The sequence below is a fragment of the Rhodnius prolixus genome, unplaced genomic scaffold, assembly GCF_049639745.1.
Source record: "Rhodnius prolixus isolate KJV_2025 unplaced genomic scaffold, Rpr scaffold_1, whole genome shotgun sequence".
Lineage (NCBI taxonomy): Eukaryota > Metazoa > Arthropoda > Insecta > Hemiptera > Reduviidae > Rhodnius > Rhodnius prolixus.
In genome coordinates this window covers 53,658,833-53,685,686 of record NW_027411581.1, presented here as the reverse complement: position 1 = coordinate 53,685,686, position 26,854 = coordinate 53,658,833, and the positions used below count along the sequence as shown (strand labels likewise).

At 34.2% G+C, this 26,854-nt stretch overlaps 1 protein-coding gene and 1 long non-coding RNA gene across 2 annotated transcripts in view; one reads left to right on the top strand and one right to left on the bottom strand.

The window, feature by feature from the left end:
• The window catches only part of LOC141462025 (uncharacterized), a 177,854-nt gene that overhangs the window by 128,600 nt on the left and 22,400 nt on the right, over positions 1-26,854 (bottom strand). The gene's annotated exons all lie outside the window — the stretch shown is intronic.
• Positions 73-9,247, top strand: LOC141461968 (type II inositol 1,4,5-trisphosphate 5-phosphatase-like). The gene is made up of 5 exons (XM_074143470.1): positions 73-1,075; positions 3,089-3,155; positions 3,965-4,114; positions 8,235-8,468; positions 8,758-9,247. The coding sequence occupies exons 1-5, from the start codon at positions 996-998 to the stop codon at positions 9,187-9,189; spliced, it is 963 nt and encodes a 320-aa protein (XP_073999571.1). The 5' UTR covers positions 73-995; the 3' UTR covers positions 9,190-9,247.

Here is a 26,854-nt window from a genome sequence, read left to right as displayed (position 1 = left end):
AAAACCCAATCCCAGAATGTCCTAAATTGGGTTTTCCTAGAGAAATGTTTTAGGTAACAATACAGACCGCCAGTCAGGATTCAATGTTTAAAGTACATAATTTGGGAAAACTTTTTTTAAAACAAGAAAAATTAATACAGGAACTGTCGCTAAGTTCCTGTCAGGTGTCTTAGCGATACGCGAACGAAAATTAATGACATTTTCTGGGATAATACTAAAGAGTATTTGGTTAACACAACATAACTCTTAAGTTTTCACCGAAGTTTAGTCAAATTTAAAGTGTTCGACAGGACTTTATCGTGCATGTGGTCGTTAGTTATAATACAGCACAATAACAATCGATAGGATACGCTAAATTTATCGTAACTTTAGCGCATAATTAGAGTTGACATTCATTTAATGAATCTTCTTATTTTATTTTTTTTATTTTCAGTTAGAGGGCACACATTCAGACCAGATCAAATTCAAAAACCATTTTTTCTGAATCAAGAGATCTAAAAATTTTCTTTTAGTTAAAAACTCAATTTTAAAGTGTAAATTAACACGATGTCAAAACTTAAAGGCAGAGTCGCTATTTTATAATTGTCATATGCAATAATGCAGACAGTCTAATAGAGTGGGCGATTGCATTACATCACTATCTTTTTCCTGCACAAGTGGATTCAATGTGAATTCCAACAGGAAAGTTAGAGAAGATATGTGGCGCAGTCTAACGGCGAGACTGGCAAACTTCCGCCTATAAATTCCCACTTTCTGTTTGTCATCCGACAAGGTTATGTACAAATTAGATACTAATAAGAAAAGTAACTAAAAACCTAACCTCTATTTGCGCAAAGTGAGTCAGTGTTTTTTAGTGAGTTTTTATCGAGTGGTTTACTTTCATTAATTAGTCATTTAAATCAAATAAACACCTAATTTATAATGAAGAGTTGGGAGAAATAGATTGGTGATTGATAAAACATACTTCGTAGTTTTCATTTATTAAGTTTAGCAAGATGAAAGTGTTAATCTTACTTGTGTTTTGCATAATTCCATTGGCCAGTGTAGGCCTAGGAGTAAAAGAACGAGATTTCACGTAAGAATTCAGCTTATATTTCTCAATTTTGACGTATTTTCTAGCCTTCTTACCGTAAAACTTTTAATTTCTAATATGGCGCCCAATACATAGAGCGCTTCCTGTTGTTAATTTTACAAATTACCATTTCCGTTTCGCCTATCCCTCATTAAATATTGCGATCGCATTTTTATTTTTATTTATAGCTGGAAATACAAGTTTTGAAGCCACCTGTGTTCGAAAAAGTTGTTTTTACAAATTGGTGTGTGTGTGTGTGTTTTTTTATGTATGTATATATGTATGTATACACCACCACATAAGGTCAGCTTAACTAGAAAACCGGAAAGTCAACATCTGAGACCAGCAGAGGACTTGATAAAAAGCTATTGGTCAAAATGGGCCAACCGAAAATGTGACCTTATTGACAAGAGTTTTTAGTCTTTTTACAAGTTTCTTGTACATCGCATTGCAAAGTAAAGTAATCGCCTATTTTATCAGGCGGGGCTTATCGTCCAACTACCAATTAGGTGTCGTGGCCGGGGGCAGAAGCTCCATACTGTACTATAAACAATTTTTTTTTTTCTAACAAATAAAAAGTAGCCAAACGCGGGATTCGAACTGGGGACCTCCCACTTTCAAAGCCCCGCTCTTGACCACTAGACCAACACCCGCCCCTTGATCTTAAAACTAAAATCTTCTGAAACTTTTTAGATCTGTAACTATTAGTTGAAACGACTAGCCAGGAACAAAAGGAAGAGTCGTAGGGACAGACTTTCGTATAAAGGGCCACTTCAGTATTATCCAAGTCCACCTTATTAGCAATTCAATGCCAAAATAAAAGGAAAACATTTAAGGCAAATAATGGCATGAAAATATCACTACTAATAGATTTTCCAGTTTGTAAGGTTTTGAATGAGTTTGAAAATGGTTCGAAAGATTTTCTTTACACTTAGTACATACACAAACAACACACACATAGGCCTATCACTTTTATTTAAAATATTTTTCTGTAAATATTAGCACTTCGGAGAGGATTACTTTCCTATAAGATGCGTTTTTGTATGTGAAATTCCGTCCAAAAACTTATTATTACGTCATACTTTTTGGAACGTAAACAGAATAATACAAAAATTTGAACTTTCTTAGATCTTCCGTTTTTTTTTAAATTTGGTTAATAGCCGACGAGTCAGATGTATGCAATTTAATTGAGCAATATGTGAACAACATTTTTAAGTATTCAGGGAGAGTCTGTGTGAAATAGAGAAAGACAGAGAGAGCTTGCAGTACACCATTGAGCAATGAAATCCTCATTGACTTGTAACTTGAGAGACGAAATCCACAACTGGAAGCACTGACCTTACATTACAGAGGCGATGTTCACTTTTCTTCAAAATTTCTCAAAAAATAAAAAGTGGCGATCGATCTGACAAAGAATTCTTTTAAAGAAAACTTAGCGTGAGTTTCTGTGGTGAATAAAATTATGCTAAACTGAATTGATTGTGTAAATACACTGTTATAATGTTCGCAAGTGAATGTGGTTTAACTTGACCCATATTTTATCTAACCAGAGGACACTGATGTGATGTTCATTGAAGATATTGTGATGACTATCAAGATCATTCATTGACCGCGATTTTTTGCTTTCTCTCACCATTCTAGGAAAGAGAGGAAGTATGGTGATCGAATCGAATTTTTGATTACCAGTTTTTATCGGAAGTATCCATTTTTTAGTCGCCCAAGTCCAAAAACGTGACTTAGCAGTATATTTCAATTCTTATTCTATTCATCATTCTATTTCATTGGTAGCTCCAAAGAGGGGAGCCAACAGTTTAGGATAACAACTAATTCATCTTTTCCAACGCCTTTCCTTTGATATTGCAAAATGGCTCCCGTTCCATATCTCCATATTAATTTCAACTCTGGTCAATGCCAAATTACTTAGTTAGTTTCAATAAAAGTAAGTATTAGACTTAAGTACTTAAACTTTTTTAAAAAAATGTAATATAAATATTGGTATTGTTTTGTTTATACCAGCATCCATGTTGCCACTTGGAATGTGAACGGAAGGAAGCCGTCTTGTATTTCCAAATTATTAGGTCAGGTAAGAGTCATTATCAAAAAAAGTTTTCGTTGAAAGACCTAAAAGTTATTTTGGCAAAGTGGCCATCGAGTTTTTAGAGATGCTAAACATTTCTTCTTTCTAAAGTTCTTCCTTCTGCGAACAAGTCGATCTTCACAGACGGCTTTCAAAATAGCGCGGAGATTGTGAACACTTTTCAGTTGCCTATAGTTTCGCAATCATTCATATATAGCCAGTTTTATCATTCAGTAAGAAACAATTCTGGACCGAATCTCCGCACAGTTCTCTCCATTTCCTCCACAAATCAGTGTCGCATATCCTTCGTAAGCATATGTGTACTCATATCCAGTAATTAGAACTGGGAAACTCTTTCAAAACTCTGGCTTACAAAAACCAAATTTACGAATTTTCTTTTTTATTTTCTTCTGGATATCAAGTTATCAGTATTTTCCTGATTAAGTTGTACTGTTTAATCTGCAGAGATTTACTGTAGTCTAAGTTGCTGTACAACTCATTCTGCAAGAGAAAGTAACAGCTATAACTTGCAACATGCGACAGCAGATGCGTCACTGGTGCACCCAGTCATTAGCCCTAAAAATAGAATTAAATAACCATGGCAACTTTATAATAATATTTTGAACTTTATGCCCATGAAATTGACAGTTGAAATTAGCCACTATGCCTTTTTGTGATTGGGGAAGGTCATTCCCTCATTAGATTTATCCTCTAACCCACTCTAAACTCTTTTCTTACTGAATAACTACAAAATTTTATTAATAAAATATAGGAAAAATCTTAAATTTTTAACCTTAGTAATTATAATGTTCAAGAATTCCGTCGATAATGACAAATTACCGGATATGGTGATAATCGGCCTGCAAGAGGTGACCACGTCACCTGTTCAAGCGTTATCCAATTTCATCGCCGGAGAGAGATGGTCAAAGGCGATTAAAGACAATTTAGGTGGCAAATATAAAAAAGTAAGTATAATTTATATACGAGTAATTAATGATAATTAAATAATTTTTATGCTATCGTAATTGTTAGCATACTAATAATTAGTACGTACTAGGATATATTTTGTGGAGTCTAATCTATACCTCTTGGAAAATATTATAGAATTTAACAAACTTTGTAAAGGACCTATAAAAAGATGTATGTATACACATTTGTTTGGACTAGATAACGACTGTTTCCTACGAACTGAAGGCTGCCGCTTCCCCTTTTGGGTGTGAATGAATGTTGCTGAACTCCAGCCTTGGTGGGTGTTTACACAGATGAGTCAGATAGAGATGACTTAAAAACAAAGAGTGGAAGTAGACTGCGAGCTATTTCAAAACAAGTTTTTTGGCAGAATATTAAACCATTCCATGTGACGTTAGCTTCGGAAACAAGAGGACTGATCGGGATGTCAGCTATGTCCCATGACTATCTGAAATCGTTCCCCTCCTTCTCTTAAGTAAAGATATCCATTGCGAGGAGTGGCAGACCATGAGGCCGGAGCGAGGTTATACTGTTTCTTTTAGGGACTGGTTCTGATACCGCAAATCTTTTCCTAGGCTACAATTATCAATTATATTAAATATTTATGGCCGTCTTTAACCTGATGATGGAAGCAGCTTTGAACGCTGCCCATGTACCATTCTGCAACCAGTATAACTTATTTAATACAGAAACTTAATGCCGTTAAGCATGATTGGGCATTTAAATTTGCTTAAGAAAAACTAAATGTAAGTGACCCAATTTGAATATAAAAGACCGCCTTTACCACGCCGCGTACCTTTACCATTACACCAATTCCCACCAAATTCAAGCCCACATATTGAACATTTGATGAAAATAATTTTAACTTAATGTGTATTCACTTGAAAAGCTGTACCTCAAAAATTTGGGACAGTCGCAATACTCTTCTTAAATGCTGTAAGCAAATGGAAGCAAAGAATTAGAAGAGAACACTTGTTCGACTTTCAGATTTACTTTATCCAGCTTCTATTTAAACTTCGAAATTTTGTTGTAAATAGTAGTTGGCTACAATGACTGTAAAAGCTATTCAGGAGGAAGCACATTGTCCCTGAAAACCAGTACTGAGTTCATTTATATCAAAAGAATTCGATACTAAAGCGAACTAAGCGGATGACACTTTATCTGAGTAGATGGTTAAAACATTCATACTTCCGGTTGAGCCGAAATTCTTTGAACTCGCATTTTCAATTACACAATTAATCCTCACTAGTATCAAACAAATGGTAATATCGTATAATTTAGTAAAATAGAGGCAAGTAAAATTTTATTCTCAGCTATACTCCCTAAAATGAATTTTCAGGTAAAAATTTAGCCATCAAAAGTTATAGCTGCTGAAAGAAGTAGGGGATATTTGGCCGTTACCATCTTCAATGGTTAGGACAAAAAATAAATAAATATTCCTTAATTAAAATTAGCTTAAATTAAATTTGACATCATGAAAATGTTAGATGTTTCGAACTCTGTAGCTCTTTATATCAGTATTTAGTAAAATAATACTAATGATACAGCTAGGTAATAATTATACTAGATACCGCAGCTAGAAGTATCGAGAAAAATGGTAAAAATTAATTCAGGAAAGTGCCAGCTCTGGTGACTCGATTTGGTCCAAATTTTAATAACAGATTGCATTTAAACTTTTTCTATATTTAGTTATAGTGTTTACGTACATTCAGACAGCCAGAAGCAGAACAGTTTTTAACGAGGGGATCTCAAAATGAGTACTCTCTTACCAGAAACATGAGAATATAATCATTAAGCTGTAATTACAATATTTAAACCAGTTTTTCTGCAGCGATTTAAAAAAAAAATTATCTACCTGTAATACTCCATTATTATAGTAGCCACTGTTTTTATTGAACGATCAAATTAATTTGCTTATTTACTAGATTATAGTAAATAAAATCATATTTACAGTGGTCCGTTATCAAGATATTAAATATTAAATGGCGTGTCCAGGACGCCAACCTGCAGTGAATTTTAATGTTTAAATTTATATTTTTAATCTCCTCTTAACTTACAAGGAATAAATTAGAGGAATTTAATTTTAAAAAATGATTCCAGAACGTTTAAGATGATCGTAATTTGAAAATATATAGGCCTTGCAAATTATAGCGGAAGGGGAAATGTTTATCTTTTTTTATAATAATCTATAACAGGGATTACTGTTTCGAATTTATCCTAAATTAAGTGCATTTTGCTTTTAATTGATGAAGCTTATCGCTAAATTGGGTATATTTAAATTTGAATTAAAACCATGTACGGACATAATAACAACGAACTTTTCAAATCGCCGTAACTTTTGGTTACCACCAAGGAAACTGACTAACTTAGCGATCAAAAGCTCCCATCAAGAAAATAATACATTTCCTGAATATATTTGAGATTTTCTCAAAATTTTGACTAAACACACGGACAATCCATTTTACTGCATTGTAGACTTCTAGCAGTTATAACAAAATTTATGGAGAATGAACCTCTTGAGACGATTTACGTGGTAACCTATCAAATTGCCAAGTGAGGTGAGAATGGCTTCCTTAAAGAGGCCACAGTTCGCTTCTAAACCAATGGTATTCTGTGTTTCTCTATTTACCGTTTATGTATTGTCGGCAGGAGTATTTGAAGATTGAACATGAATTTACGAGTTGTTGCATCGTCGAAAAGATGAACAAACAAAAACAGGGATTGGATCAGAAACATTAACACTCGCGGAAATGTAATTTATAAAATTAACTGTGGCCCCAATAATTGTTCACTCCAACATTAAAATCAGCGTAGGAATAGCAGAAACATTCTAGCGGAATTACGTATAAAACGTTAAAACATCTGTTAACTTTGGTATCTCTAGATGGCAGTGCATTGAACTTGGCCGCCCGCTATTCGGTGATTCGTCTTTATTTTTGGATTTTATTGTCCCTCCTTATTGTTCGGTTACTATTTATGGAACCGCCAACTAAATGAATATAATCTTCGCTTATTAGGTTCAGTGAAAAATTGTAGGTTTTTATTTCTTTCGTCCTAATATATATATTTATTCATAAAATTGAATTCATTCAAAGAAGAAATGTAATCTCACTTATTTAATATTAAAGGCAACTATATTTTATTTTTATTTTTTACTACAAATGCAAAGTTTTAACAAATTTAAGTAATTGTGGTAGGAGGAAGTAATTTGTAATTTAGACACCTGATTTTTTTTATAATAAATACATGTTCTTGACGGTGGCAGCTCTGTTTCGGAGTTATGATCTGAATACTTCCACTTACAGCAGTGGAATGAAATGTTAGTATCAAGGTGTGCTAACGGGGTGTAGCATTAAAACGAGAAAGTCATTAATAATGAAAACAAATTTAATTTTCAATTTGCTGCGGATTATTTAAAGAAAATAGTCCCAAATTAAAATGTGGTTCATGTACTCTTAGTTGATGAATTCTTAGTACCCTCCAAGACAACCAAACTAGCACTCTCCAAGACAATCAAACTAGCACCCTCCAAGACAACCAAACTAGCACTCTCCAAGACAATCAAACTAGCACTCTCCAAGACAATCAAACTAGCACCCTCCAAGACAATCAAACTAGCACTCTCCAAGACAATCAAACTAGCACCCTCCAAGACAACCAAACTAGCACTCTCCAAGACAATCAAACTAGCACTCTCCAAGACAATCAAACTAGCACCCTCCAAGACAACCAAACTAGCACTCTCCAAGACAATCAAACTAGCACCCTCCAAGACAATCAAACTAGCACTCTCCAAGACAATCAAACTAGCACCCTCCAAGACAACCAAACTAGCACTCTCCAAGACAATCAAACTAGCACTCTCCAAGACAATCAAACTAGCACCCTCCAAGACAACCAAACTAGCGCTCTCCAAGACAATCAAACTAGCACTCTCCAAGACAACCAAACTAGCACCCTCCAAGACAATCAAACTAGCACTCTCCAAGACAACCAAACTAGCACCCTCCAAAACTAGTCTAGCAATCAATTTGTAAACAATAAATCTATAAAATAGCCATATATTTTCTTTATTATTATATTTTTTTTTACCGAAAATAACTGTTTTGTTTACAGATAGAATCTGTGGCATTATTGGGCATGATATTGAACGTATTTCTGAAATCAGATAGCGCATGGGCGTTAGAAGATGCAGAAGTAGAACGTGAAATGACAGGACTTGCCGGGCTTTACGGAAATAAAGGCGGTGTGTTTATGAAGTTCAAGTTGCATGGCCAAAAGTTCTGCATTGTTAATGCACATTTCCATGCACACGATGAAGGACTCTCGTATCGGATTCAGGATTATAAGGTTATTTTTTGTTTCTTGACCAAATTTCAGCGATAATCACTGTTTACTTGTTTTAATAATAAATGATTAGCACAAGATGCTTACTTCGAGCGACGGACAAAAGGACTTGCATTTACTTCAGAACTCTTCTTCAGTAGCATTTAGGTGCTTCTTATAGTCGAGTTCCTACTTAGCAGTTTACCTTATTTTAGACATTACAGGAAAAGGGACTATGACCACTTAGATGCCCCCCTAAACCACAGGAAATTTTTGTCTGTCCTCAAATTTCTGTTTTCTTTTTTTATTTCAGGAAGTCAACAATGGCAGAGAAGAATTTTGCTACGTCAGCTCAGACTATATATTCTGGTTGGGCGATTTAAATTTCCGGATACAGGAAAAAGATGAATATTCAGCCCAAAAAATCTACAGAATGATTCAGGATAAACAATTAGCTGCTCTGTACCAGCAAGATCAGCTAAAAATTGCAAAAGATTCTGGAAAAATATTTCGAGGTTACCAAGAAGCCAGCATTAAATTTGCACCAACTTTTAAACTAGTGGTGGACAGTGGTACATATAACTTAATTCGGAGACCATCCTGGACTGATCGAGTATTGTATAAATCGGAAACTCAGAAAACTATTACAACGGAAGTCTACGAATCGTTGGAAAGTTGTACAGGATCTGATCATTATCCTGTGCTGGCACGATACCAGATTAAGGTTAATGATGGTAAAAAATAAATACTAGTAATTTATTGTTGTAATTGTTGCTATAATAAACTGTTAATTTTGTTTTTAATTTAATTTTATTAAATAATCCGTTGCAACGTTGTGGGCGTCAACTTTAATTTGAAAGAAAACAACTGCAAACATGATAGCATCGATGCTAATGACTTTGAGTCGATCATGTAGAATCAATGCTGATGAATTTGAGTCGATGTGCCAAAATAATGATTATAATAAATTAAATATTTATTTATTTTTTCAAATTAATCTTAATTTTTTAATGAATGAATTAAATTATCTTATAGTTAATGTTAAGTAACGTATCGTGATCACTTTATCTGGGTAGACAGTAGCCGGGGTGAAAGCCCAAATTTTTTATATGAGTATAATTTTTCCTAATTAATATAGGACTTATCTATATCATACACTCCATGAAAATATGACGGGAGTTGCTTTACTGAAATATTTTAATTCAGCAGAGAAATCTGAAAAACTTTTTTCTATTTCCTATTAGAAATGCACTTGTTTTGCGGGGGAGAAATATCCGGTAAAACATTCTTAAAGAGAGATTGCGAGTAAATCTTTTAGTTTTATTTATTAATTTAATTCTTTTTAGCGATTAGAGAAAGAGAGTTAGCGATAGCGATTCTATTAAAATTAACTGCGTATAGTCAGCAATGAAAGGCAGTTTGTCTCTAAAGATTGTTAATATTTCTAGAGGCAAATCGGATTATTTTAGAAATCTACTCCAGGCTAGCGATTGCTGCTTATTTAGTTAACAAAATAGGCGCTCCCAAATTGAGTCATCCAACAAGATAAGAGAAAGATGGAACAGGGAAGAACCAGCTCATGAATAGTAACGGATATTGCAGAGGAACAGGGAAGGTTGCAGGCGCAGATAAGGTTATACAAAGCTGGTGAGGTTATGCTGCTAGGAGAAAAGAAGCACATCCATCAAGCTGTTGATCATGATATACGAGTATACCCAGTCTTGACTGTACCATAGCACGATTTATACTATAACTGTGCCGCAACTTTGCTGTATTTGAGATTTTGTTGAAAAAAGTAAAAAATCAGGCGCGACCCTCACTCTGATACAAACGGTTTTTCCATAACCGCATTGAAGTTCTGTTGGAAATTGGAATTTGAGCGAGAAAGGGCTGATTTTCTCCAAATTTGGAGTTTCACTGGCATTGAACTCCTAATTAGAATTTAACATTTCACTTAAATGACATTTTTGACTGGGTGGAAAGCTAAACCCACATCAATAAGTAACGACACTGATTTTATTTATAATTGAATCACAACTTATATTTTCGCAACAACTGCAATTTTTGAGAGGTGCCAAAATATCTTCGCTTTAATTTACTCATTAAAATTTAGATTAGTGACTCAATTACGCTGGGCAAGTGTAAAAAGGAGCACATTATTTGTTAAAAGCGCTAGGTATATGCCATCCGTTGTGTCTAATTTCGCTTCAAGAGAGAGATGAACACAATTACGCATTTGCCAAAAAGATAGACATGTGAAAAACAACCATGCCTCAATTAATGCAATGGATACATAACCTTCTAATCGTAAATGATGTTAGTTTGTTAAACAAAATTTATGCATTTTTAGTAAATAGCCTAGAAATGAGATGCTAGTTTTACTAATTTACTAGATTTTAGTAAATGCTTTTTTTCAGTGCACAGTCGGCCTCTGGGTAGTATTCTTTCGTAACAGACAATATTGTCCATCACCGGACAGTGAGCTCTGAAAAGAACTTAGACTTTATCTAAAAATCTAAAAGTCAGCAGGTTTCTGATCATCATTTAGTTTTAGCAGACGTTGTCTATTGCAGGATATTTTTTGTTTTGTTTTGAATATCAGGTTTTTATGATGTTCAAATATAGTTTATGCATATAGTATATATGCATTTGATGTATAACTAGGAGTTGTACAAATTCCTTATGGTTCTAAATTCGTATTAATTATAACAATAATATAAAAAGTAAAGTAATCGCCTCTTTTTTCAGGCGGGGCTTAACATCCAACTACCAATTAGGTATCGTGCTGGAGGCGGAAGCTCATACTTTACTATAAACAATTTTTTCTAACAAATAGTCATACGCGGGACCTCCCACTTACAAAGCCACGCTACTTACCACTAGACCAACACCCGCCCTTAACAATAATATACATATATTTCCTTTTTCTTTCTTTTTTTTTATGAAAATTGCAATTTTAAATAGAAATGATAAAATTTCAATGGAAAATTCCCATAAATAATTTTTCAAAGAAGGCGTTTGCTTTACAATTTCTTTTCAGATAATCGCAGAATGGTTGTTCAGCCAGATAAAGAGAACATGTGGACGTGTGAAAACTAAAGCTGAAAACTAGGTCTACTAGAAGCAGAGAGGGCTTGTCAGCCAGGACGACAGTTAACGTGATCCATCACGGACAGCCTGTGTACGTACGACAATCTTTCTAAAGGCTGCGGTGACAAGGCTGCTATCTGGACGTGGATGAGAACATTAGCCGGAGTGACAAATGGGATCTTAGTCGCCACTTTCACACACTGACACATACGACGCACACATGTCTACGTCTTATCACTGCTAGATAATACTAAATCTTGCAGATGTCTTGGCCACGCACAAGATATTTTTAAGTTTTGCGGGTTTTGCTGGAGGTTTAGGATTCTGTTAATCAGTTCTTTCTTTGCAGATCATAAGCGGAAGTATTGTTAAGGTTTTTAAACAAGTGATGCATGTATTTGTGTTTTTTGTGCTTTTTTTTTAATAAGTTCTCAAAAATGAAACATCGAAGGAACAAAAGCCATTATACAGGGTGTTCAGCATAAGTCTACGGTAACTTCGGGAGGCGATTCTGGGCATCATTTGCAACAAAAAATTCCATGTAAACTATGGCTCGATTCGGCTCCGTTTTGTAGATATTTTTAATTTTATGTTTTTTCAAGATGTTACTACTTTTTAGCAAAAAGTTGCCTATATTTCTCCAGCTGCTGACCCTTAGATTTTCTCTTCCTCGGAGCTTCTTACAGCTCACTGTCCGGTGATGGACAGTGTTGTCTGTAACGAGAGAACACTGTCCGGAGGCCGGCAGTGCACTGGAAAAAGCTCCGGGCGCCAATAACCTTAGATGTTGACGCGCCTTAAATCATTTAAAAAAAAAAAATTATATTTCTCAAACTATTAAAGCTACAGCTATTTTAATAAGCTCATTAGAAAGAAGGTTCAATTTCCTTTTAAATAAGCTAATTTGTATTCCAAAATAATAATATAATTAGAAATAGCAAGTTTCTAATTTTTTCCAAAAACTTTGACTTCATTTTTCTCAAAAACATTTTATATGAAAAAACCGTGCAGTATTCAGGAAAAACATCTACATACGATCACCTTTCGAACGGTATACAATAATTGGGGTTATGTTAAAAATTGATGCAGAAATCTGTGATTAATTGCAAAAAAGTAGGCCTCAAAACAGCGTCAGCGTTATGAAAGGAATTCACCTACCATAAGAATATAACTGATCAGAATCATCAAATCCAGTACGATTTATTGCTTATTAAAATAGCTGTAGCTTTAATAGTTTGAGAAATATAGACAACATTTTGCTAAAAAGTAGTAACACCTAGAAAAAACATAAAATTAAAAATATCTACAAAACGGAGCCGAATCGAGCCATAGTTTATACGGAATTTTTTGTTGCAAATGATGCCCAGAATCGCCTCCCGAAGTTACCGTAGTCTTATGCTGAACACCCTGTCTTCCAAATCGAAGTTATTGCTGAACAAAATTTGATGATTGTAATTTAATTTTATGGATGTTTCAACATAAAATCCATTTCAGAGCACATTAAAAGAAGTTTCCCCCTATTTTAGAATGCTGTAGAAATAGAAATTGGAACTTTTTTTTCCAAATTAAGTGACAGCTCTATTTTTGCTTATTTGCCACACAATTTTAAAAACAAAAAAATCACTGGAAAATTTGTAAAAAACGATAAAATCTATTCGTTAAAGTGGTTTTCATTCAATTTGAAATTTTTAGCAACTCATTTAAAAATCCTCAGTAACAGGTAAGTGAGGATCAGCCTGCAACGTAAATACTATATTACTTTACTTAGGTAAAGTTCTGGGGAAGCCAAAGTTATGAAACCCTTTTGCCCAGAACCGCCCTTAATCGAATATTCCTCGGCAATGTTTCAAATCAAGTATGTAATGCCTCTTTATTCAGGCGGACTTTACTTCCGAACTACCTAACTAGGTGTCGCGGACAGAGGCGACTAGCAAACATACCTTACTTTTTAGTTCTCATATTAACAATTAAGTAAAATCTAAGATCTAGACTGGAAATTGATCCCAGCGGCACAATATATCATAGATTGGCGGGCCTCGCCTCTAATCGCTCGGCTACTGCGTCCAGATGTGCCCTTACTCGAAAATTCCTCGAAAAATGAAGCAATTAAGGGTTTAAAGCATCATTAGTGCGCTCTTTAAGCACTTTAAGGGAAACGTAAGCAGCCATTTGCGAGAAAATCTCAACGACGAGCGTAACAAACAAACAAGAAATTGCGGATTAGAGATATTGGACGATAAATTACAGAAGCACCCGAGGTTAAGCACAAACGAAAATACAAACTTAGGGGTTCCTTCGGTTTTCGATTTTGAGTTATAGTGTCACATACACACATCACTTTCTAAAGTACTTTTTTCTACTTTAGGGGACCTCAAATCGGATATTCCCGGTGATTCCAGATTCAAAACCAAAGGTTCCACACATGTATAATACGTAACAGTTAGGGGAAAACGCAGATAAAATCCCTATTTTTTAACTTGTTATACATAATTTTATTCCCTCTCATTCCATTTCTGCTCTCATATTTTTAAAGAATAACCATTGTTGCTCATTGGTCTTAACGCATTCATTGATGAAATAATTTATTCCTCTTTAATTACTAAAAGAAGTATCGATAATGCAACCAGCTGCCTTTGCCTAAATGGTTAGGGCAGTCACCAGCAGAGTGCACACTTAATGCACGCTCCTTAATGTGTTGGGGGGGTAAAGCTGACAGCCCAGTGTTTTCCCCCCTTCTCTACCGTAGTAGCGTTTAGAAGCGAAGCCTGTACCCACACGCATAGCCCGAAAGGCCCGACTGTTCGCCGTGATTTGTCACCAGTTAATCCCAGAGAGGAAGGCAACTCAGTAGGACAACTGGGCTAGAAGGCCGATCCCGGATCTCTGCTTGTCGTCTCAGTGATTGATGTCTAGGGGCTGTATGTCTCTTAAGAACTACGGCTGTTCCTTCTGTGCCCTTTTTATGGGTGTGTGTGTGTGTGTGTGTGTGTGTGTGTAAGTGCATGCCCAATTCTCTGCCCGCCTGCTGTAGCAGTTGTCAGAACCCATTTTACTACCCTTCGCTAGCTGTTCTAGAGCACTAAGTTAAACTGAAAAATCGGTAAATCATAGGGAGTAGATTAAAAGTAAGTTAAAGGTTGGCCCTAACACATGTTTGCTATGATATGGTAAAAACTTTTAACACAGTAGTATTTAAAAAGGGGAATACATTATTTCTTTAAACCTACAACTCCCCACATATTGCTGATTAGCCCTCATCTTAGCCTCCCGACTGGGGGCTACTTTCCAGGATACGGAATAACCATTAATTACTCCTTCGGGAATTATTCACCAATGAAGGTATTTTTAACATTTTTTATTTTTATTTTTTCTTTCCTCTAGAATTAATTGGTAAATATTTGAAGTGGATGCCAAAGGCAAGATTAACACCGTGACGATTTTGGAGAAATGCATTTTAATTTGAAGTGTCTAATGGTTTGGTAGATTTAGGTACCAAACGGCGCCATTATAAATTTTAATACAAAAGACAAGAAAGACATGTGTGTTTTTTTAGTAGAGTTTGTGTGATCGTGACAAATATCCAGGTGGCCAAGAAGTATCTTAATGGCAGTGGTATACGCGAGCGAGCCAGCAAGGAGTCAACATGTCAGCCCTGATATTGGTGAAGCGATCTCTGTAGTTTGTTCGGAAATAGATCACCACTAATGGACCGGATATTGTTCAAGTGTGACTGTTTTGTAACTTGTTTCTGTATATATGAAAGAGAAGAGTAGTTTTGTCGCTAGTGATTTTCAAAAACAAAGTTTACTGCTAGTTCGAAAAGTCAGAAAAGATGGGTGGAAGTCTGGAAGCAATCACTCATAGATCCGAACGGACAGATTTTGAGTTTTAATTGTGCAAAAGTGCAGCCACCGAAACTAAAATTGCCAAAACATCAAATTTTGATATTTCAGATATTTACCACCTGGGGGCACGACAAGGTTTTGCACAAACAAGACCAACCAACAGGACTCCATCCATCTTCCAGAACTTTGAAATTTTCTCAAGTATGGCTTCTACAATCTTTTCTAAACATTTTATGATTATAGCACTCAAGTCACCACAACATAAATGCAGGAAGAGGCAGACGTGTGAGAATTTTAAAACAATTTCCGGTTAAAATTTCATTTAAGAAATTAGACCCGATCGCAATACTTCCCCTTACAAGGAGTGCGAGAATCATATCAATATTCCTACATAGATTGGCCGAACTAAATAAAAACAGGTATATTATCAACAATTAACCAATTATAAAATCCAGTTTTCAAATGACAAGAGAAAACAATGGTCCCATTAGATGCGATAATGCTTCATCAAATCGATTAGACTGTGCGCTTGACAGGTGAAATAAGTCCCCCATTGCGAATTCCCCCTTTTACGAGCCCTATTATCTGGACACAATGCACGCAAGGTCTTCTTCTTTTTGTTCCAACTTGCAGTTATTAACGTCTCGTAATGGTCTAAGGATTATCTCTCAACATTTTGCCCCTATTTTCGAGGAGATATTTTTAAAAAATACAGTTAACTTATCTACTTATCTCGTATAAAGTCATCTTAAATGGTAACCATTTTTCTTCCAATTGAATTCTAGATCAGTTTTATACACACACGAGTCTAATTGCACCGGATATAAATATAGATAATACATAAGATATAGTACTTATACATTTATTTAAGGCGCTTCAACATCTAAGCAACATTGACGCCCGGATTTTATTATTATTATTAACTTTTTTTATTTTTATTTATTTTTTTTATCATTTAAGGCGCGTCAGTGTCTAAGGTTATTGGCGCCCGGTTTTTTCCAGTGCACTGCCGGCCTCCGGACAGTGTTCTCTCGTTACAGACAACACTGTCCATCACCGGACAGTGAGCTGTAAGAAGCTCCTAGAAAGAGAAAATTGAAGGACCAGCAACTGCATTCGAACCCAGGATCTCCGCGTGAGAATCCAGCACACCAACCACCAAGCTAATCCCTTCGCTATTATCTTAGTATTATTATGAACATGTATAATTTTGTAAGGCAAAATTATTTTTGAGTAAGGACCAATATCAAACATTTCTCCTAAATTGTGTATTTATTTTTTATTAAATTCAACAGCAATGTTCGTGTTTAAAATCAAATACCGTGTCTACTTGAAATAAATAATGATACACGGCTATTTATCTCTAAAGAGTCGGTATATAATAGTAACACACAAAAAGAATCACTAAAATAAAACTAGAGACATTCAGACTAGACACTGGCTGACACGATCGTCTAGCCAGGAGGGTCTACCCAGAGAGAGAGAGAGTGTGAGAGAGGGGGGGAGATGATAAAAAGGATGATTTGAGAAGGAGTATTTGGATGAAGATCGCATCGGTGTAAAAGCAAAAGACCTAGTGTGTACGCCCGTGCATCTATACACGTGTAGGAGATCGTATTAATAATACGTTAAACTGTATACATTTGAGTTTTTACCATGGTAATCAGCGTCATTGAATAAAAAATAATTTAAAAAACAAGAAAAAACAACATCTTGTACAATTATTTTTTTTTTTTAAATTATACAATTTTTATGTTTATTAAATGTTATGGCTGACGATGAGGATATAATGAAGGCAGTGGAATGATGATACAGCTGTTAAATAATTCATTTGTCTAAAATACACTCCAACTATAGCACTCAAATAATACTAACTTATTTACATTTGGAATAACCATTAAGCAAAGAAATATCGTATGTAAATCAGTTATTGGTCTACTAACTTTCCATTCTTCTTCTTGTTGTGGTGTGTCGAAAATTAAAATACTGGCGCATACACTTTTTTTTTTATTAATACATATTTATTACAGTAACTATTTCTAGTTTTTATTTACTTTATTTTTCTATTTTTATAAATATTATTTACATTTTTAATCAATTCTTTTAACACGGTAACTATTATCGATTTTTTTAAAAAAAGAAGAAGAAATTAGTATGCTGCTCAACATTTCACAACCTCACATTAAGAGAAATTAATAAAGATTTTTATAATATTCACGTAAAGATGATATTACTTCCTCCAGTATCATTCTTCCAAATGACTTTATTAAGTTTCCAGCATTGTTCATAGAAATAAACTAAACACAAATCTAACGAACACTCAAAAACAGCTTTACAACAACTCTTATTTCTTCTTTTTTCGTGACGAATTTTCTCCAGTTTTCCCACAATATCCAGAGAAACCGGACGCTTCAAAGCGCTAATGACTTTTACAGTTGATGCGCCAAAAAAAAAAAGGCCATTCCGGTCTAGCCATTTTTACTTCAAATCTTAGCAACTTATTTAACAGCTGTTAATCTTGTGTAAATGGTGGAACTGAACGGCTCACTAAAATGGTGTTTAAGAGAAAAGCCCAAAACCGCACTCACCACCGATGAAAACCTTAAATGAATTTTTCTTGAAAATAAATCACAAAAACATTTTAGATCTAAATGTTAGCGTTAACGAATGTGTACGTACAAAGTTTAGATTCTAATCGTTGGAGTCATTTTCAAGGAAGCTTAAAAAACTAATAACTATTCAATTCACTAATAAGACAAGTAAAATAATGCCTACTTCCAACTATCGGCCAGGATATCGTGGCAGCATAAAAATTCACTATCTTTCTTCTATTGTCTATGTATGTTACTGACTATAGCAGAGGTCACCAAACGTTTTTGCACAGTGGGCCGCATAATCATTATGCACAATACTTGCAAACCATAAAGGAAAGCTCTAAGAAAAAAAATGAAAAACCAAGTTCAAAAAAACAAGGACGATCAACATATTTATTTACTAAAAAAAAAGCAAATTCAAGTACCATCAGAGGGCCTGCCGATAAACTGGCCGTAGTTTGGTGACTCCTGGTCTATAGCAAGAAAGCCAACGAAATATAAAGTTTAAGCTTGTTATTTATATTATTTTAAAGCGAGTGATAGAAAGCCAGATCATTTCATAAAAATCACTTTTTTTGGAATTAGAGAACCAAAAAAAAAGAAGAAAAAAAAAAGAGATTTTCACGAAAATGTTGGTTTTTTCACAAACAAAAAAAAGAATCGCAGTAACAATCAAAAAATGATACTGCTTTGATAAGTTCCAATCAACGAGTTTTTCACTAATTGGGCTTCGCCACCACATCAACACGTCGTGTGCTTACTTTACCTTTTTTACCTAAATCATTTTCCCATAAAACATTATCAATGTATCTTTTACAACTCCCCAATTTTGGTATCACGGGCTGAGAAGTATTTATAATTCTTATTAATATTGTAAATTAAATAAAATCCAAAGCCAATAAAACTATCGAATTTATTACCGCAATACATCCAAGCTTTGCGGGTTTGGCCTATCCTCAGAAATGTATTTACTGTAAAAACTCAGAGAGAATCAATAATTCAGCGTGATCACAAGACTTCTACTATTGGTAGTCAGAGTAATTAGAAGCTTAAAATAAATTAGCAAAGTAAAAATCAAGAAATCACCAATTTTTAGGCTAGCTTTAACGGCCATTTTAGATGATGCAGACGAAAGACAGGAAGCACATCTTTCATTTCTCCATCGAAACACGCGCATCTCAAACTAAGGTGTCTTCCGCTTAGCTCGCAACCATTACACAAACCTGTCCCGTAATCTAATGTTTAACAATAGGAGAAGAAATAGCAGTTAAAAATCTATGCAAGTTGTTAACTTGTTCATTTCTATTCACTTCACTTCTATTAGGCTTTGAATTCGGGAAGGACTTGAAGAGGAATCCATTGTTGGGGACTCGTAGGTAAAAAAAATAAAAAAACTCCTCCAAGACTTACCCCAATAAACAAAGTCCAAAACCTAAATGAAGATCAAGAAGTAATCAACACTTAATATTAAAGTTAAACTTTCTTGAGAATCCCCTTTACTAAACAAATATTTTGAAAAATTTGTGTAATTTCAAGGAAATGTGCAAAGAACTGAAAAATAATTTCAGTAAAATCAAACTTCAGTCTGATAAACTTTGGCCATTACTTTACAGCAAAAATATCAAAAGCCTTTCTACAACTTTTAGTTATAACTTATGATAAAGTAATTACGGAAAAGTTTATAAAATCCATTATATTTTTAAAAGAAATGACTTCCATCACTGGTACACACAAACGTTCTTTCTAGAAAGTAGCTGTGTGGGCAGGATATCGATTGTTATTGTCAGTGCCACCTATATATTTGACAGGAAGTTCTGCCTCTATGTGACATTTATTGAAAAACGAATAAAAAAATTGATTAATACTCTAATATTTTACTTCAGAGTATTCATAGATAATCGTATTCATTTTGAATTGACTTCAGTGATGTTTCGCGTCTTACAGATATACATTTTTGAAGCGTTGATTTTAAATTCAAATCACCTCATAAAAAAAAGAGTAAAAAACTGATGTGATAAGCATGACTTTTGCTTACTGCATTTTTTTGTTTTTTTAATCTGAGGCAAGTCAACAACTGAGGTCACTGGCACCCGGATGCTGCCGGCCGGTCTTCGCTTATAGGAAGATATGAAGACGCCAAAAAAATCTATGCGATGGCGTAGATATCTTTTTTTGAAATTGCACTTCCGTTTAACTAATTTTCTTAAAACAAGGAAGACGTAGAAAAATAGTGGTTCCAAGAATTAGAGGATGATTGGGGAGAATCGCGAGTGGCAGTGGCGTAGCTTAGCAGTAGCATCCCATTCTGAGCAGACCCAAAGTTGGGTTCATAGAAAAATATTACTTTTTATCAATTTCGCCAATAACTGCCTATATTTCAGCCTTCGAATGCAGAATTGATAAACAACTTAATTTACGAGCTCTACGAATAAACTTTTTGCAGCCTTCTGTATTTTCTTGAGAGTTCAAAGCTCCGGGAAGTTGACGCGTGCAGTGAGTTCATCACGATGTTATTTTCTCATCAGAATCCTTTAAGAAGACGTGTATTAATTGCTTTCAACAATTTTTTTTAAGTGTTTGATCCAGATTTAAGATTCACAATCAGGTGGAAAGTAAAAAATTAGTTCTTAATGAGTTATTGGTCCATTTGTGAGTGACGAATACTATTACACTAATTGAAAACGAAAACTGAATACTGTATTTAATAGTAGAGAGCAGTAGTATTCGAGTAGACGTTCTACTCGATGACTGGATACAGATATAATAAAAAAGAAAAGAATAATATAGAAATAAATAAAAAATCCCAGTGAATGTAGAATAAAAATTAGAATACTTACATAACAGTAACACGCAGTACAAACAGGTAACTAATGAGTGAACAGACTTACCTGAAACAAAATTAGATACATTTTTAACCTTTCTGATGAAAATGAAACAATTAGAGAATGAAACGAACAAACCACGCAAAAGAGTGATAATAGTAATTTTTTAGTTGGTATACGTATTTTAAAGAAGTCAAAAAGCTTAAGATAAGGCTCATTGGAGCCTTAAGTTTTGCATTGTCGGCCACGGACATTGTTCTCTCGTTACAGACAACACTAACCGACAATGAGCCCCTAAGAAAAGAAAATGCAAAGACAGATTTTCTTTTTAGTGGTCAGTTTTGGGCCGTCTTAATAAAAAACTTAGAAATAAAAATATACATTTTTTTTAAATATATTTCAAACTTCTGATTTGATGAAGTTTGAATAACGGCAAACTTTCATTTTGTCAATACACTTTTCAATACACAGGAATAGGGTTAGGATATGAAGTGGAAATGTGATAAACATAGCGCTAATACTGCCATGAAGGAACGCAGTTATCATTTGAGTTAATTCTGAATAACATATTTTCGTAACTTTGGTTGATTCCATAAACAATATTTAATAAAGCAAAAGTCTATAAATTACACTAAATATTACTTTATAGGTTAGCATAACCACCCTAGTCGCTCAAAAATGCCCTTTATCAAATTAATAATTTGTTTTAGATAAAAGTTGCAGAACTACTTACATTCAATTACGAGTAATATATCAAATTTATAGAAATATTAAGAACGGTTTTCAAGAAAATTTCAAAAAACTATAAATTTGATTTTGTAAAGCGGCACTTCCGCTTCTCTGATTTTGCCCAAAAGCTTACTGACCACAGATTAAATTTTAAATAGTTTTTTCATAAATTAAATTGTATTTGTTCTTGTTCTATTATAAAATAGTAAAGTAAATATGGTACAAAAATTCTGCGATATATTAAAGTGTGTGAGTAACAACCTAACTAGACCGAGCACTACTAAGTGCTCAACATATTTTATGTTTATTAAATTTCCAAAATAAAAATTTAACTGCATTCCAAATCTGCATGTACGAGTAGTTATGGCAACTGTACGGAACTACTCTTTTAAACTGAGTTGCAAGGTTTGAGGTAGTACTATGGTGGCTGCACCCATCCGTAATGAAAACGGTAATTAGGGCTTCATCTCTCTCGAATGTTTTCTATCTTGCTAGTGTCACTACAACAACGAGGGCGAACGAGCACAGAGTTCTGTTCAGAGCTTCAATGTTCATAATTCTTGGTGCACCAAGTGGAAGCCACCGAAATAAAACAAATGCTGGGACAGCCAGAATTGAAACGCATTTTCAGTGAAGCTTGTTGAACACTAGGACATTTTTCAAAACATAGTGGCATAAAAAAGGAAAGTCCCAAGTCCAGTTTAGCAGGATTACAAGGGGCGTGTATAACCCACCGCCATCTATACAATCGCGCACTACATGTAAGCAACCCATCGTGCCAAACCCCAAAACAATACTAGTACAAAAACACGGTGATCAATCATTTTTAATTTAATTTACAACCATATCTGTGTGTCTGTCGGCCTGTCTATCTGTATGAATGTACGTTTGTTAAGTAACAGTTTGGAGTGAAACACACTGCATATATTTCGTATGTAGATGTAACTATTGTCGGCTAGGGATGGTGGGGATATGTATGAACATTTGAGGATATCGCAGCCTCCTATCCTCACCCACCACCGACAGAACAACATAAAGTTCCAAATGAGATTGTGTCCACAGTTTGTTGGTCTGTCCGTGGGTGCTTGTTGAGGGGAGCGAAATGTGTTAATGTTTCCTGCTCTCGTTACCTCTCGACAAGCAGCCAGCCGTACGCACGGGGAACGCCCTTCCTCCCTTCAAAAACATTAACAAAAACAAAATCTGGAGCAAAACACTCGCATGACTCTCAATTTTTGTGTTCGGTGCATCGGCTGCTGAAATCATTGGCGTCCCTTGTCATTGATTCCTTTCCTCTTGCTGCGACCTCTCACGCTGGGACGCACAAGCAAACTTCCAGCTTCCACACTCAATACATTGCCCAGCAATCCAAGGAGGAACTTGGTCCACTCTAAGCTTCTCCACACTCTCTCTCTCTTATCTCGTCGAACTAATCGACGAAAGGTACTTTCAATTATTCTAATTCCTACAGTAGTTAGCAACAATAGTCTGCTGAACTCTAGCAACATACTTAATTATTTTTAAAAATATGTAGTTAGTAAAATTCTTGAATTCCTTTTTCGGAAGCCAGGCCTAAAAAAACAAAACTTCCTCCGGAAATCCTCCTACCTAGAAAAAATTACCGAAAAAGCTTCTAATCACGCCATGTTCATCATCTCTTTCTCTCCCAGAAATGCCCGAAACGGAAGTTATATCGTCAGAGGCAGATTCTACAAAATCGTAAAAAAAATCTGGATCGACTTTCTCTTAAGGCAGTTTATGTTATACATTTTTTTTTTTTTTAATTTGCCACTTCTTCTAGAAAGTAGTCAAATTTCAATATTACGAGTATTAGAACTTTATTTTAAAAAAGCTTTTTTTTTTTTAAAAAAAAAAAAGAAGGAAAAATGACTCTTTTCATCAGGAAATTTTCATTAAATTTGGAATTTTGGTTACATATCGAGTCCTTTAGTTGCTTCTAAATAAAGTATAATATTTGAAATTCCTGCAATTTTTCGAATTTGAGATTTGATGAAAATTTAATAAGGAACAGTGGAAATTCTGATTGCTCAGTTTTGACCAAAACGTTTTTACAACGCCCATGGCGCTATCTAATCCAAAAATCAAATAAAGTATGAGTATTTTTGTTTTCAGTATTTCGGTTCATAACGAGAAGTTAAGCAAAAATTAATAAAAAATAGTTAATAATATTAAATAAACATAAAACAATGCTCGTTTGGAATTAAATGGAAATAATGTGAAAGAAAATTGAATGTCTAAAAAATAAAAAAGAACTCCGCTCTTTAAACGATTTTTATAGTCCGATTGTACTAAACTTGGTTGTAATAAATTACAACACCCGCATGTAAGTTGTAAACTTGATGTAATTTTTGGAACAGCTTAGTTTGAACATTTAAAAATAAAAAACTAATAAAAATATATTTATAGATAATACCGGAGATGGATCCAGGGTGTCCGAAACGTCTTCTTAAAAGGAGGAAATAAATTAGGAACACAGTCCAAATAATTGATCTTACAGGATAACATCAAGAGAAATAAGTAAAGAAAATAAATGAACTCAATGAGTTCTATTGATATTTAGATCACTCTTCGTTCGAACCTTAAAGGTGAACTATTTCTTTGGTTGGTGACTGATCGAGTATTCAACTGAATAGCAATTTAAGTCCTGAAGATAAGTAAAAAATAATACTGAAATCGGCAATAATTTCTCTTCCATCTTGGATGAATCAATCAGCCAAATCAAATCGATCAAACCACCATCAAATTGATTGATTGGCGCACTCATGATGTAGCCATTACTTCAGTCACCACGGATAAATAATATTTCCGAAGTAAAAATACTGTGGCGGCAAAAAATATCTTGTAAGCAAAAAACTAATGGAAACTTTGTTAAAATGGTCAAAATAATACTTAAAAAACAGATAAATTAGCCTATATTTGTTTGTAATAACAGCAATAATACTAACAAAATCTGAAGATTCATTTCTTCATAAGAAAATCTAAATATTTATAATTATTGATAATATTGATGAATACAATAAAACTACGAAATATTATTTTTAGTGACTATGCTGTGCATGAACAGTTACAAAAGCGATTTGGGAAATATGTTCTAAAATTATGATTACAATAACTCTAGCGTGGCTCAGGTATGAGCTTATTCGAAGGATTCTAACAACGAATAAACTTCAATCCGTATTTTTAATGATTTGATAAAACAATTAAATCTTGTGTTTGTGGGGCTTCAGATAATGAACAGCGAATTAAAAAAAAATAGTTATCACAAATTCCATTAAAATAAGTATTACGTAACAATTAAAAATAAAATTGATTTGCAAATCGAATCTTTCAAACAATGCCCATTCCTGTTTCCGGTAAAATACTTTTAATTTTAAATCCAAATTTCAAAGAGAAGTAAAATAATATTAGAATAAATGTACAAAGGAAATTACGCTGACTTATAAAAGTAAGTAACGTTTACAAAATAAGCTAAGTAGAAAAATTGGTAAAGTTTTACGGTGACAAATACACATTCTCTCATAATATCTTGCAAATCCGCCTTTACACCATCACTAAAAATTTAAATTTACAATTCTAAAGTTTTATTTTTATAAGCCTCGTCCACATAACCTGGATTTTGTTTTCAATTAGTAATTACTTATTTATTTAACTTTATTTTGGAAGGCTATTTTTGTCTTATCTACTTGACATAAGCAAACGAAGTGAAATTTAAATTTAATGAAATTTGAAATAACAACTTTTCCAAAATTAAATTTCCATAAAGTTGGACGTTCAAAATTACTTGGTTTCCCAAAAAATCAACTTTTCGCAACAGTATAACGGCAATATCTATAATATCTGTCACACATACTCTCATATGTATCAGACATACGTGTATATATATGTGTATATCAACTACCTTGGGTATAGCATATCCATTAGGCTCAATTTTGTTCAAAATCGTTTAATCACTGTTCACTGTACAGGAATATAAAGTGGTTCATGAAAATAACCAACATCCTTCCTAAAACCACTAAAATATTAAGTGTCAGACATGTCATTAAGTAAATAAATATCCAGTTTTATGACAAAAGAGGCCGTTGACTTCTAAATTATCTCAACGAATTCGTGTAGTTGATATTAACCCGATCATACCAGATCCTAGTGTATGCAGAAACTAGACCTAAGTGCTATCAACATTAACTGAAAGAAGCAATTTCATAACCGTAGCAAACTAAATTGAGGTAAAGATGAAACAACAGAAGACTAAGTTTGGGTACACTTCCATAATACTTGGTAGTACAAGATAAACAACTCTGACATCTACAGAGAGGCCAACCAAACTTAGAGTGAAGAAAATTTTAATCAGGCCATCGACATTTGTACGTCTCACAAAGTAATGACAACTTAAAAGTCTGCAAAAGAAGAGTACTTTATTGAGAATAGCATTAGAGAGAACAGAAGACTCAGAGAATGCCGAGACTTAACAGTTGGAGTAGGACCTTAGGTACATGGCTTCAGAAGGTAAAGACCCAGAAACGGCAATAATGTGAAAGACGTCGGTTTTGGTTCTTTGAGGCACCTTTAAGCCACCAGAAGAAGAATCAATTGGTCCACTCTATAACCATGGAATAACTATTCTTATATTGGCTTATGGGCAAAGATATGCTCTTGTGTACTAGTTTTGAGTAGTCCAGTTAGACTGTGAAATTGAAGAACATTGTACAATATTAAAAGCCAGAGATTGACTTGGGGTTTGCTAAACTTAGTTGCACACATTAACTACTTCTTACTAGCTCTACCCAAATCGTGGGATTGATGATTGTGTCATTAGGATGGGATATGCACACGGGATTGCCAAAATCCTTGAAGAAGTGGCTAGCGCACTCCCACAATGGGTTCTTTTAAGGACCGTCAAACCATAAAGGAAGAACGGGAAGAAGGAAAAGAATACCACTTATTTCTTGCTTTGAGAGTAAAAATTTCTAGGTGTGTACAAGGCTTTTACAACCACAGTTTTCTTGAAGAATAATTTAGAAAACTATAAAAGTGTTAAGCAAGATGTTAACCTTAATAACAATGAAGCGTTACCTGTGTTAAAACTTTATAGATTCAATAGAATCTATTCAAATTCCACCATGTAAAATTAATCATTTGTTTTTTATAATTTTCCATAATTTTCTGGAATTTGGAAGGCAGCTTGAGATCACATCTTAATCCTGGCCAATCTAGGAACTTTCAAAGTAAAATAATGATAACACGGAAATTAAAAATAAACTATAAACAAAAAATATCCGACTTACCAAAATCGTTGAATTTGAAAACAAATA

What these genes read in the sequence shown, in the direction of transcription:
- LOC141461968 (XM_074143470.1), top strand. Translation starts at nt 996, where the DNA reads ATGAAAGTGTTAATCTTACTTGTGTTTTGCATAATTCCATTGGCCAGT. An exon ending in TTTCCAAATTATTAGGTCAG is followed by an intron (nt 3,156 to 3,964) that starts GTAAGAGTCATT and finishes ATAATGTTCAAG; the next exon opens with AATTCCGTCGATAATGACAA. An exon ending in TAGGTGGCAAATATAAAAAA is followed by an intron (nt 4,115 to 8,234) that starts GTAAGTATAATT and finishes TTTTGTTTACAG; the next exon opens with ATAGAATCTGTGGCATTATT.